Raw genomic sequence first — 13706 nt, 5'->3', positions numbered from 1 at the left:
ATGGCCTTGTTTGAGGACCAGGCAGCCTGGAAAGCCTTCTCTGTGGAAGAGAACGTGAAGTCCCGGCTGGATCCCACTGACAGGCCTTCCTCTCTGACCGTAGGCACTTTGCTACCTGACACATCCCTTGGTTTCCTGTGTTCAACCATTTGGAACACTACTGATCTCTTTTCCTGTCAATCAGTTTTTTCCCTGTGATAGTCCAAGGATTTGGGCCTTTCTCTCCATTCCCATGGATACAGCCTTATTCCTAATAATCTCTTGGAACAACCCTTGCCTTATCTCTATCCCCTTGACCCTCAATACATAAGCGCACGCACACACACACACATGTGAACACACACAGAGCCCACTGCAGAATTGCCTTTCCTAAGATTTTCTAATCATAGACACGAGTTGGGGGTGATGAATGAAGAGCATTTGCGGCCAGGTGGGTGATGGGCTATCTGACACATGCTTTCCCAAAGTCAGAGAAAATCAAATTAGCTTTGAGGGAAAGAAAAAAGAGAGAGAGAGAGAAAGAGATTGGAAAACTGGGAGGAGGAGTTGATGTAAGAGAAAGCCAGACGGTTGGTCTTTCCTGGAGTAATAGAAACAAAATAGGGCCAACTGGACATTCTTTTCCCAACCTGTGTAACGGGCCCAACACTGCCCCAGGTGACCTCTTTTCTATTCCACTCAGCCTCCTTGGAGAATCCCCAGCAGGCAAGTGCAGTTGTGCTGTGCATGGGGAGGAGGGCTCTTGTCTACTCAGATTTCTTCTTCTTCTTTTAAATAAATGAAACTATCTTTAGCAACTAGCTTGAGGCACAAAGGTTGTAAGACATGTAAAGGAAATAATGTCATATTAATATGAAACTTGGATCTCCCAACATCTGGAAGTTTAAAGGTGCTATCTCTGTACAAGCTTTTGACTTTGGAATCTGGGACTTGTAATCAGGAGGCCCCTAGCTTTCCTTGATTCATATTTAAGTACAAGATTGCATTTTACTTTTCCAATAACCACATGAGGCAGCTCAGGGAGGTTACATTAATTCTCCAGAGACAGACAGCTGCTCCATGGCAGATATGACTTGAGAACTTCTGGTCCTTCCACTGCTGTGTGACATAATCCAGCTATGTACTGCCCCTGTGGTTAGGATATCTGTGGTCCCACATGATTTCTATCCTGAGATATGTAAAAATAGGAACTCATTCTCTTCACATATCCCCCTGAAGTTTCATTTATATCCCAAATTGAGCCAGGCTGGCCTCAGCCAGTACTTCCATGGAAGCCAGGTCTGAAGGACTTTTTTTGAGAAAAGGGATGTGAAAGAAGAGAAGGTAAGACACTCAGAAACAAGTCCTTTCCCCAAAATTACAAAGGAAAGCAAAAACCTGCTAGGGCCAAGAATAAGACCCAAGAGCTCCTTCTGGATGCACAGTAACCGCACCAGGCACTTCACTGTTTATTAAACCAAAGATCTAAGAGTTGGAAGGAACTTTATTGGATCTATTCTCTAAAGAGACAAATCAACATAGGAATTTTCCAGATCTGCAAACGAAATTTCAATTGGTTAAGAAGCAGGTTGGCATCCCTCTTCACTCCAAGCACTAATCCTTGTGTTTTCGGCTCTGTTCCAGCTCCAGGTCCACGTCTTAACTGGACAGCATCATTCTAGGCTCAGTCTAGGTATAAGCCACCACAATCCCCGCCTTCTCTCCATTTCTACACGAGGACGACGGTAAGTGTCACCCATGGGCTCCTCACTTCCTGCTACAGTCTTCACATATATGTGGCCTTCTTCTGTCCCCACAATATTATCATGTGTGGGTGACCGCTGAGGATTCTTGAGGGGGGGAAGAAAAAAAGCAGTGTTTTTTTTTTTTTTTTTTTTTTAAAAAAAGCACTGCTGAGACTTCTACTTCCATCCAAGATGCAATAACAGCAACCAGATTTACCCTCCCACCTAACAACCAAAACTCAGACAAAATAAGAAACATAGTTTTCAAGACACGGACTTCAGACAAAGAAGGTAAGTGATCCTTGAGAGACAAAAAATAAATGAGGAGAGGCCTACAATGGCTTGAGCTTATTGCTTTGGGAGAGTTTTCAAGCAGCGGTGTTATAGATGGGGAATCCAAGCAGAACCAGCAGACTCCCAGAATTGAGGAGAAGTAGCTAAGGAGCTCTGGTAGCTTAGCGTCTAAGGCACTTGACTGCTAACCAGAAGGCTGGAGGTTCAAACCCACCAGCCACTCCTCGGAAGGAAGGTTGGGCAATCTACTTCTGTAGTGATACCGCCTGGGAAACCCAAGGAGGGATCTCTATGAGTCGGGCCGACTTGACAGCACATAACAACAACAACAACAAACTAAGAGTCTATTAAGATTGCAACAGCTCAAGTTCACAATTAAAGTACTAGAGAGGAGATAGCTGGACGTGGAACTCCAAAGACGCACATGCCTCTGAGGAGACCACTTGCTGGAGCTAGTCATCTGGTAAGGGATAGTCCCTTCCTTGCTTAGAATCTTTGCTCTGAAATCTACTTTGTCTGACATTAATATAGCTACTCAATCTTTATTTTGTTTAACGTTAGCATGATATCTCTTTTTTTCATCCTTTTACTTTTAATCTATGTGTCTTTATATTTAAAGTGAGGTGTTTTTTTTTTTTTTTTTTTAATAAGCAGCTTTTAAATGCAATCTGACATTTTCTGCCTTTTCCTTGAGGTACTTGGACCATTTACATTTAATGCAATTATTAATATTTGTTATTATTGCTGTTGAGTCAGCAATTTTGACTCATGGAGACTCCATGTGTGCAGAATAGAACTGCTCGGGGTTTTCAAGATTATGACTTTTCAGAAGCAGATGGTCAGATCTGTCTTCCGAGGTGCCTGTGCATGTGTTTGAACCACCAACATTTCAGCCAGTAGTCAGTCTTAACTATTTGTACCGCCCAAGAGCTCCTGGTCATTGACATGGTGAGGTTTAAATTCCCCATCTTGCCATTTGCTTTCTATCTTTTCCATCTGATGTTGTTACTTTTTAAATATTTTATTTATATTGGAATGATATTTATTTATATAGATCAGTTAGAGTTGTTTGACATCTTTATGCTATTGGGTCTTCTATCCAGGAGCGGAGTATATAATTGCCATTATTTAGGTCTCATTCAATCTCTTTTACTAAAGCTTCTTATTATTCTCCATGAAGGAATTACAAACTTTTGTTAGATTTTTTTCATCATCATTGTATATATATATAATTATTGCCATTGTAAAATGATACTTTTTAGAATTAATTTTTCTAATTGTTGGTGTTCAGAAATACAAATTACTTTTGTATATTGATTTTATAGCCAGTAAAGTTGTTAAAAAATCTCTTGTTAATTTTAATAATTTATAAATTATTATATTATTAGTTTTTTTCATAGACATCATATCATCTGCATATAATAAGCCTTATATTTTCCTTTCTAGGCTTATACTTTCTACTTCTTTTTATTATCCTATTGGTGAGTGAACATCCTTGGTTTGCTTGTGATCTTAAAAAGAATGCTTTCAACATTTTACCCTAGGTATGATGTTTGCTGTAATTTTAAAAAAAGATATCATCTTCCAACCTAAGGATGTTCTTATTCTATTTTTGGTTTGCTAAAAGTTCATATTGAATACATCATAGACTGCCAGAAGAATGGACAAATCCGTCTTGGAAGAAGTTCAGCCAGAATGCTCCTTAGAAGTGAGGATGGCTAGCCTTTGTCTCACATACTTTGGACATGTTATCAGGAGGGACAAGTCCCTGGAGAAAGACATCATGCTTGGTAAAGTAGAGAGTCGGTGAAAAAGAGGAAGACCCTCAAAGAGATGAATTGACACAGTGGATGCAACGCTGGGCTCAATCATAGCAATGATTGTGAGGATGGTGCAGGACAGTGAGTCATTCTGTCGTACGTGATGTTGCTGTGAGTTGGATCTGACCCAACAGCACCTAACAACAACAATAAAGACTTCATATCACAAATGGCTGGTGAATTTTTTTGAACTTTCTTCTAGTGATACCAAAAACCAAACTCACTGTCCTTGAGTTGATTCGACTCATAGTGACCTCTCTTTGGGTTTCTAAGGTGGTATCTCTACAGAAGTAGATTGTCAGATCTTTCCAAGGAGTGGCTGGTGGGTTTGAACTCCCAGACTTCTGGGTAGCAGTCAAATGCCTTCCTTAGGCACTATGCCACCAGAGCTCCTCTTCTGTTGATATGGTCATGTAATTTTTCTCTTTCAATTTGTCAGTGAAATAAACTACATCAATTGATTTTCCAAAACTAAATCAACCTTGCATTGCTGTCTAGTCAATAAAAATCCACTGAGAACTTCTTTGTGCTTGAACTTCACTAGGTAGTCTCTTTTCATATGTGTTCACAGAGTACTTTTCCTGTACATGAAAGCCTTTAAAAGACTCACCTTGTTTAGTGTTAGAAATGGTATTTAGAGACTAAACTAAGCGCTCTTACCTCAGATACCTTGGGATTGTCATAGATGTCTGAAATTTCATATGGTCTCTCACTTTCCTAAATTGGTACCCAAACAAAGAAGAAGAAATGAAGTGTCATAGCATTTGACCTTGCTCATAATTAAAAGCAGTGATTCTTAAATCTGGGTGCACATTAGAATCATCTGGAACTTTAAAACCAAAACAAACAGATTATAGCCCCCCCCACCCCCCACCCATCTCTCGGAAGGAAGGTTGGGCAATCCTACTTCCGTAGTGATACTGCCTCGGCAACCCAAGGAGGGGTCGCTATGAGTCGGGGCCGACTCAACGGCACACAACAACAACAACCACCCATCTCAAAACAACAAAAGCAAAAACAAGAAACCAGCATGAGTTACTTTTTAAATAATCCAAAATTGAAAGGGTGGAGGAGTGGGTGGGAGTAGGAGTGAAATTGTTGGCCATGTGCTGATAATTGTGTTCATGATACTATTCTCTCTACCTTTGTATATGTCTACAATGATCCATAATAAAATGTTTTGTAAAAGACCAGTGCACAGCTCTATCTTCTAGAGATTCTGATTTAACTGGTTTAGGCTATTGGTTATTTTTTTAGCCTCCTAGATGATTTTGAAGTGTGCTGAAGAGTTGACAAACATTTACTTAAAAAATACCACCCACAACCACAATACTTCTTAATGTTTTTAGAGTTTATAGCTTGTCAAACATCTTTACATTCATGATCTCATTTCTTCCTTACAATTTTGCCTACTTTGTAAAACAGACAGGTAATTGCATGACCTCTGCTTTGGAGCTGAACTAACTGAGGATCAAAAAAGATTAAGTCACTAGTCTAGGTTCATGTAACCTACAGAGTGGCAGAGCCTGGATTAGGTCCTATATTTTCCACCTTCCCATTAATGCTTACAGTGAGAACAACCATGAACGTTCATAAATAGAGAATAGAATTGTATCATAACTACAGAACCTTGTGGGCTACTTCTCTGTGTAGCCTTTGAACTCTGGGCATGGTCCTCAGAGCAAGCTGGCATTTGAGGGATAGACAGATTCTCATGTGACTTATGTGTGTTCAGATGTGGAAAAGGGTAGAAATAAATAGAGTCACATACTTCTGGACATATCCCTTCCATAGACACCTGAGTACGTTTTTGTTTCCTATCTTTTCAAAGATTTTCTCCATCCTCTCTTTGTGAAGCTTGTGCCCTTCTCTTTCTCAACTTTAGAACATGTATGGACATGGGCTTGCCATGGCAATAACCATCCCTTTCCACTGCAACCCTTTGCCACCATATTTGTTGCCATAGATTTCTTCAATGACATGAGGGTTGTATTGACAGATCATTTCTGCTTCACGTGTAATATCTTGAGTCTGAGATAGAAAGCAAAGGCACAGAAACTTCCACTATCTTGTCCTCAGGAAACAGACATGGGTCTTGAACTTGGACATTTTTAGCCCAGAAGCCAGTTCACCGAAAAAACTGATCCCTGCTAGCACAGTGGAAACCAAAGAAGCTGGTAGTTACCTCAGTGGAGTCATTGCTTCTTCTTCTTCTTCGACGAATCAAGGTCAACAATAAAACCACCAGCAGGGCTGTGGCCACCAGGGATGGGATGCCTGCTGCTAACCCAACAGGAGGCCCACAGTCCTGACAGAGAGAGAAGAGCACAGAGTTAGGGGATCCCTAGACTCTCCAAGAATGAAAACAAAGTTTTATAGATTAAAAATAAAACAAAACAAAAAACCCTAAATGTCATATGCAAAACCAAAAGCTTAGTGAAATACCACAAAAAATATTTGCAATGTATGTGATAAATTACTTATTTCACAGTTTAAATCAAGTAGAAAACAGTGATAGTCCAATAGAAAAATGTGCAATGGATGTGACAGGCCATTCCTAGGAACAGAAGCACAAATGTCTAATCAACATGGGAAAAGCTGCTAAGCTTCCCCGGAGATACAATTCAAGGCAACACTAGATAGCACTTCACCTATCAATTTGGCATAAAGTAAACAGTTTTCTAATATCCCACACCATTTTGAATTCTTTGGATTTATTTATACAACATATTAATGAGTTAATTTTCAAATGTTTGTTTCACTTTTCTCTGAGTGGAAATAGCCATCCTTGCAGCCACATAAACTTTCAGATCTTCAGATTACTTGGAAATATTGAAGATAATCTGTAAAATGCCTATACATCTACAATTCTTATTTAATGCTGGAGTCTTCTTCATTTTGATGGTAGTGGTTTTATGGAAGAATAACATGCACACAGAAAAATATAAAAATCATAAATATGTAGCTAGATGAATTTCCATGTGATGAACACACTCATGTAAGCAGCACCCAGATCAAGAAACAGCATTGCCAGCACCCCAGGATCCCATCCTGCTCCCTTCCAGTCACCCCATGTGCAACCACTATCCCAACATCACAGATGAGTTTTGTCTGTTTTTGAACTTAATATTGATACAAATACATGTATGCTCTTTTTTGTATCTGGCTGTTCTGCTCAATTTTGTGAAATTCATTGGTGATTTTGTGTGTTCTCCTGTACATTTTTAAAAAACTTTTCATTATTAGTATTATATTATATATAAAATCTTCCATTTTAATCATTTAAAAATGTGCAATTCAGTGCCATTGATTATATTCACAATGTTGTCCCACTATCACCATCTTCTATTTCCAAAAGGTTTTCATCATCCTAAACTCAATACCCCTTGGGCAATAACTTCCTGTTTCACTCTATGCACCAATAAACATTTGTCTCTATGCATTTGCCTATTCTAGAAATTTCATATGGGCAGGATCATACAATATTTTCCCTTTTGCGTTTGACTTGTTTCACTCAACATGTTTTTATGGCTCAACCATGTCGTAGCATGTATCAAAACTTCATTATTCTTTATGGCTGAATAATATGCTGTTGTGTGGTGATACAAACAAACAAATCTGTCCTGGAAGAAGTGCAGCTGGAATGCTCCTTGGAAGCTAGAATGGCCAGACTTTGTCTCACCTACTTTGGTCATGTTGTCAGAAGGGACCATTCCCTGGAGAAGGATGTCATGCCTGGTAAAGTGGAGGGTCAGTGAAAAAGGGGAAGACCCTCAACAAGATGGATTGACACAGTGACTACAACGATGGGCTCAGGTATAGCAAGGATTGTGAGGCTGGCACACTGCTGGGCTGTGTTTCATTCTGTTGGACATAGAGTTGCTATGAGTCGGAGCCAACTCAACAGCACCTAACAACAACAACAACGTGGCGATACCACATTTTGTTTATCCATTCATCTGCTGATGGACACTTGAGTTGTTTTCATCCTTTGGTTATTAAGAGTAATTATTGCTATGAGCATTTGTGTGCATGGAGCTGAGTTCTTGCTTTCAATTCTTTTGGGTATTGACCTAAGGATAGAATTGCTGGGTAATTCTTGGAGCTCTGGTGGCACAGTGGTTAAAGCAAGCAACTGCTAATCCAAAGATTGGCAGTTCAAACCCACCATCATGCTCTGCAGGAGAAAAATGAGGCAGTCTGTTTCCGTAAAGATTTAAGGCCTTGGAAACCTTGTAGGGCTGTTCTACTCTATCTTTAGGGTCGCTAGGAGTCAAAATCAACTGCATGGCAGTGGGTATGGTAATTCTATGTTTAACTTTTTAAAGAACCTCCAAACTCTCCTTCACTTTTGAGGTAGTTGTTGAGCCAGGCCCTGTTGGCAGGCACATACCAAGCAGCCCTCAGAACAAATGCATGGTGTAGATAGAGAGTTATTGTTTCCATGTTATAAATGACTAAACCCTGGTTCTATAATTTAAGTGATATACTTACTGCTTCTTTCCCACCTGTAACAACTGGGGAGGAAGTCTGTAGAAAGAAGAACATGCCTTTAAGAAAACAAAATCTGCAGAGTATATATTATACAAGATAGTCTACCCAAAGTTCAGCTGTACTGTCTCCAGCTTACCCCTTTGCTGAGCTTTCCGTTAAAAAAAAAAAAAAAAAAAAAAAGATTGCCAAATAGAACCTTACTTCTTTGCTTCCCTGGTAACAATTGGAATGAAATTTGAATACAAGGATAGAGAACTCAGAAATCCAAGTAGTGCCTTCATTATTCCGTGGATTTGCCATCACATTTTACCACTGCTGGAGGCCTTCTCCTGCCTCTGCCTCCACCTTTCCAGCACACGTTCCTTAGAAGGAAAACAAATGTAAATCCTGGTGGAAGCAAGGCTCGTAGAGAAGTCTTCTTCGTTCTCAAATGGTTCTGGAGGTATCTGAGGTTGTGAATTACCCACATTGCTGGTGACAATTCCACACTGCATGAATACATTACATGATTCCGGCTCACATCTCCACTCAAGAAGCAGCTCTGGACTTCAGGTGAGAGTCTTGCCTTGAGCCATAAATCTCAAGGAATAAAGTTCTACATTAGCCCCAACTCAGGGAAATTCCATGAAGTGGCAGAGTGTGGGGTTAAGAGAGAAGGCCCTGGGCCCTTTCAGTTTGTCCTCTTTGAATAACCATATAACTAATTGATTTGAAAAATTTGAGAAAGTCAAACCCACTGAGTAATTGTCTAGCTCAATCACAGTAGCACTACTGCTCAGAAAATAGCCCTGGATGTTGTCTTATTTTTATACCCCAAAGAGCAGAAGATGAGGATAAGTATGGATTAAAACTGTACGCCATCTACAGCTACAAAGGTCTATTTTGACCTGCAACTAAATGCCATAATCAAGAGCCATAAAATGCTCCTTTTTATTGATCTAAAAATCTCCCTTCTACTGTTGCATTGTGGTAAATTATAGTCAATGTCATGAGGCAAAGTGTATGTGAGCTGCTGTATGAAAAGCGAATTTGCTCTGTAAACTTTCACCCAAATCACAATAAAAGAAAAAAAAGAAAGAATAATAATCCCCCTTCTCTATCATATACTAGGAAGTAATCTCATATGGAGACAGACAAGGATTTATGTATACTGATGCTTATCACAAAATTATTTCTAATTGCAATTAACCAACGGAAGGAATAATCCACTTGGAAATATATCAAATGACCATCTTCTATCATGAAGACTGTTCTGTAATGGAAAGTATATGTAGAATGAAAATATAATTGTACAAAGATTTTTTAAAAAGTTAAAATTTATGTAAAGTCAAAAAGGACTAGAATAGGCTATACCAAAATGTTTTGTGCTGATGGAAATGTAGTGCCTTTTCTGTTATTTTCTTCATTTTCCTAAATGTGTAGTTACAATTTTTATAATTAAAAGAAATTCAGCACACCCAACTATTGATAATGATTTTTGAAAAATTTGTAAGATTAAGTAAAACTTTATAAAATGGTAACTATAACTTATTATGATGGAGTTCTGGAAGGCCAGCATAAATTGTGCATTGGCTTCCCTTGACTTGCCTGGTCTTTGAGGACTGATGTACTTACCGTGTTACCCGGCAACGTGAAGTTTAGGGAAAAACTCTGCAAGAGAGAAGGAAACATTAAAGCTCCCAGGAATGGTCAGTGTGGCTTGTGATCCCTCCTTCAAACTTCAGTGTCCCTGGCTGGCTCTTAGAGAACCTATTGATACCGAAACGTCAGCCAGCCCCAGTCTCCATTACCAATCTTGGCCCCAAAGTGTTAGGATTTGGGGCAAGGGATCGTGAAGCCTGCAGACATGAGTTCTTCCCTTAGCTTCCCTTTTCTCTCCCCAGGTCCTCAAGCAGGCCCAGATTAAAGGACCAACCAGTGAGGCTCTAGCCTTAACTACAAAAATGTTGCAAGAAATTCAGCGAAATGCTGACATTTCTTTTTTCCCAGAACTCCTTTCAGGTTAGAAGTACTTTGACACTTCCTACTTAGAGTAGGAAGTGAAATCCCTTAAGAGGCATACTCCAGAAAGAATGTGTGATCCTTAAGCCACCTCCTAAGAGGACTTAGCCCAGTAAAGACAAGGGTTCTTTGAATCTCATGCCGAGCTTCTGGGTTGAAGATAAACTGGGCAGGATCATCGAGGAGAGGCTAACCTTTCCCCATCCTTCCTTCACTCAATACCTAGTCTTCTCATTACCTTCCAGTCAATTCCAACTCATAGTGACCCTATAGAAGAGAGTAGAACTGCCCCAAGGTTTCCAAGGCTATCATCTTTACGGAAGCAGACTGACACCTTTTCTCCAGAGGAGCGACTGTTGGGTTTGCACTGCAACGTTTCAGTCAGCAGCCAAGTGCTTTAACCACTGAGCCACAGGTCTTCTTTCACCCAGTCTTACCTCTCCCTAAATACAGAATCAGTATTTAAAGATCATGAGCTCAATGGGACTCTAAATTGTTAGCCTGCCCAGGTGGCATTTTTCAGGGACAGGCCCTGCCTCCTCCTTTTCCCGTCTCCTGTCACTCCAGTTTGGGCTCTGTGATGCCAGCCTTCCCAGACTGGTTCTTCATCAAGTCTCTTCTCTGCTTGGATGAGAATAAGAGGTGGACTTTGCTCTGATCCAGCTGGTGATGCTTTCTGCCCCTCATGGCCCTGAGCGGAAGTGGTCTTGTTTCTCCAGACTCACAGCCCCTACGTCCAGCATTGTCCAGCATTGTTTAATTTATGGCCCTCTGGCTGAGCCCTGAAACAGCGCCAGCCCTCCTAACCCCCAGGCATGGCCTGCACTCAAGCTCCTGATCTCCCCCAAGCCTCCCAGGACCAGGTTCTATAGTTCTAGGAACAATGGATTTGCTAGTCTTAGATTAGACTTATCCAACAATGTTGTTGTTGTTGTTATGTGCAATCGAGTCAAACTCTACTCATAGCGACCCCTCCTTGGGTTTCTGAGGCAGTATCACTACGGAAGTAGGATTGCCCAACCTTCCTTCCGAGGAGTGGCTGGTGGATTTGAACCGCCAGCCGTCTGGTTAGCAGGCAAGTGTCTTAGCCACTGTGCTACCAGAGCTCCCTATCCAACAATAGGAATATCAAATAAAGTAAAGGATTAAAAATCCAAAAGAATCATAAAGTTTTAGACCTGAAATGCCTCACAGACCTTCTATCTCAAACCCTTGATTAGTAGAAAAGGAAACAGAGACCCCGAGCCTCATCAGAAATTGCCTAATGAACAAATGAGAACAGTTTTGGTTTCCATCTCTTAAAACAGGACTAATGAGCTCTGTCCCTGCTTCATATCCAACTGAAAAGATGGTTCTAGAGGAGAGAGTCTCAAGATTACTGATATATCTATTTTAGCTAGTTTATTGGTAGGTTGGAGTTCAGATGGATTAATAAATGAGAAAATCTTCTGTGAACTAAAAATGTTTTAGGCATCAATGATGTATCTTCACTCCACCTCTTACCCCAAAGATTACATGTTTCAGTCAAGACGGACCCATCCAGCCAGCGTGCTATAATGGTGACTTAGCTCACCTCTCTGTCTTAGAGGGTGCCCTCACTTTATAGAAGAAGAAACCTAGGCTCAAGAATGTAACCACGTTGCCCAAGTTCACACAACTAGTTAGCTGCTACCAAAACCTGGATCTTCTGGTGACAGACCTCTTTCCTTTGCTCCACAAAGCTTCTACACAACTCCTATGGTTTCTGAAGACTAGTTGGAGCTCCCGGGCCCACAGAACTACACACCTCTTCTTTCAGGACAATGCTAGAGTGAGTAGAACATTCAGGATGCCTTAGGCCAGTGTCATTTTCTTCAAGGGACCTGACCACTGCTCATCATGCTAACAACAGCCAAGGCCACAAGTGCTGCAGAGACACTTGATGGTCACTGCCTTGAGTAACACAGCTGCCCAGAGCCTTATCTCATCAGGGAGCACTGGGCACTGATGTCAGCAGGCCCAAGACAAAGCTTCCATTGGGAGGACAGCGGAGGAGGGGGATCAGCAACAAGAAGGCAATTGCATGCACTGTTTATGAACATTTGGATGACAAATATTTTGGACAATTTCAGAAAGATATTCATGTTTTGTAGAAACAGTGATCTCATGGAGAGAAAAACAATGTACAGATATGGGTACAGAAGAATCTAACGAAGTACCCTTTAGAGATGCAGTGGGGTAGGATAAGGCGACATTGAGCTTTGGATTAACCTAATTAGGATTTGAGTACAGACTCAGCCATTTAGTAGCTGCATGTCCTTCGACAAGTCACTCAACTTCTCTGGCCTCTATTTCCTCACAATATATCTATTCTCTCAGACTCAGTTTTCCCATCCCCAAAGTGGGGAAGTATCTCGCTCACCTCTCAGGAAAAGTCCAAAGGGGATAATATCTGTGGTAGTTTCTTCCTAACTGTAAAATACTCTAGGCATATGAGGTGGAACCATTGTCTTTATGGCCTGTCTAGTACAGAAAAAGTCACCGGAAAGCTACTTGGCAAAAACTAGTTGGATGGAGTTGCATGCATGGATTACCAGCATTCAAAAGACCAGAATTTGATCCAACCCCCAATTGTTAAGGAGCCCTGGTGGTGCAATGGTTAAGCACTTGATTCCTAACCAAAGAGTCAGCAGTTTAAACCCACCAGCCACTCCATGGAAGAAAGATGTGGCAGTCTGCTTCCGTAAGATTACAGCCTTGGAAACCCTACTGAGCAGTTCTACTCTGTCCTATAGGGTCGCTATGAGTTGGAATTGACTAAATGGCATAGGTTACACTTACTGCTAAAATTAGTCCAAGAACTATGTTAATATCTTCATAACGATTCTGGAGGCACTTAGGATCTCGCTGGCTGAGTGTCACTTGTGTTATGAGGGTGCTGTTTGTGAGCAGGGGAGGAGGAATTGAGGAATAATAACGCATTGTTATTGAGTGGGTACTATCTATCAGGTACTGTACCAATATCCTCTCCATGAGGTGAGCACTTTTATTCCGACACATGGATTTGTGGAAACTGAGTACAAGATAGGTTTCTGAAGGTCAGCAGCTGGTGAGTAGTCAAGGTTGGGTTAGATCACAGATCTTCCTAAGTCCAAACCCTAAATTCAACTCCTTTTAATTATCTCCCTAATAAAGTAATCACAGAAACCTCTTCTATTTTACCTCCTAACTTAGGCAACTTTGTTTCATTAAGTCGCTGTTGTTGTTGTTGTTATGTGCTGTCGAGTCAGACCCGACTCATAGCAACCCCTCCTTGGGTTTCCGAGGCAGTATCACTACGAAAGTAGATTGCCCAACCTTCCTTCTGAGGAGTGGCTGGTGGGTTTGAACCGCC

The 13706-nt window shown here is 40.9% G+C and overlaps 1 protein-coding gene across 1 annotated transcript; it reads right to left on the bottom strand.

The window, feature by feature from the left end:
• Positions 1-1652: 1652 nt before the first annotated feature.
• On the bottom strand, positions 1653-13294 carry OPALIN (oligodendrocytic myelin paranodal and inner loop protein). The gene is made up of 6 exons (XM_007940053.1): positions 13154-13294; positions 9947-9982; positions 8333-8368; positions 6024-6146; positions 4499-4555; positions 1653-1829 (listed from the first exon to the last, which is right to left on the bottom strand). The coding sequence occupies exons 1-6, from the start codon at positions 13292-13294 to the stop codon at positions 1653-1655; spliced, it is 570 nt and encodes a 189-aa protein (XP_007938244.1).
• Between the last annotated feature and the right edge of the window lie 412 nt (positions 13295-13706).

The sequence above is a fragment of the Orycteropus afer genome, unplaced genomic scaffold (genome assembly GCF_000298275.1).
Source record: "Orycteropus afer afer isolate SDZICR_OR568_19922 unplaced genomic scaffold, OryAfe1.0 scaffold00064, whole genome shotgun sequence".
NCBI classification, from domain to species: domain Eukaryota; kingdom Metazoa; phylum Chordata; class Mammalia; order Tubulidentata; family Orycteropodidae; genus Orycteropus; species Orycteropus afer.
The sequence above is the reverse complement of the archived record's forward strand: the minus strand, read 5'-3'. Positions and strand labels throughout refer to the sequence as shown.

Excerpts from the sequence above, each read along its gene's own strand:
- OPALIN (XM_007940053.1), bottom strand. The coding sequence starts at position 13,294 with ATGCGTTATTATTCCTCAATTCCTCCTCCCCTGCTCACAAACAGCACC. Across the intron at positions 8,369-9,946 it reads TCACGTTGCCGGGTAACACG|ACTTCCTCCCCAGTTGTTAC; the intron begins GTAAGTACATCA and ends TTCTTTCTACAG. Across the intron at positions 4,556-6,023 it reads GAAGCAATGACTCCACTGAG|GAAAGTGAGAGACCATATGA; the intron begins GTAACTACCAGC and ends GTACCAATTTAG.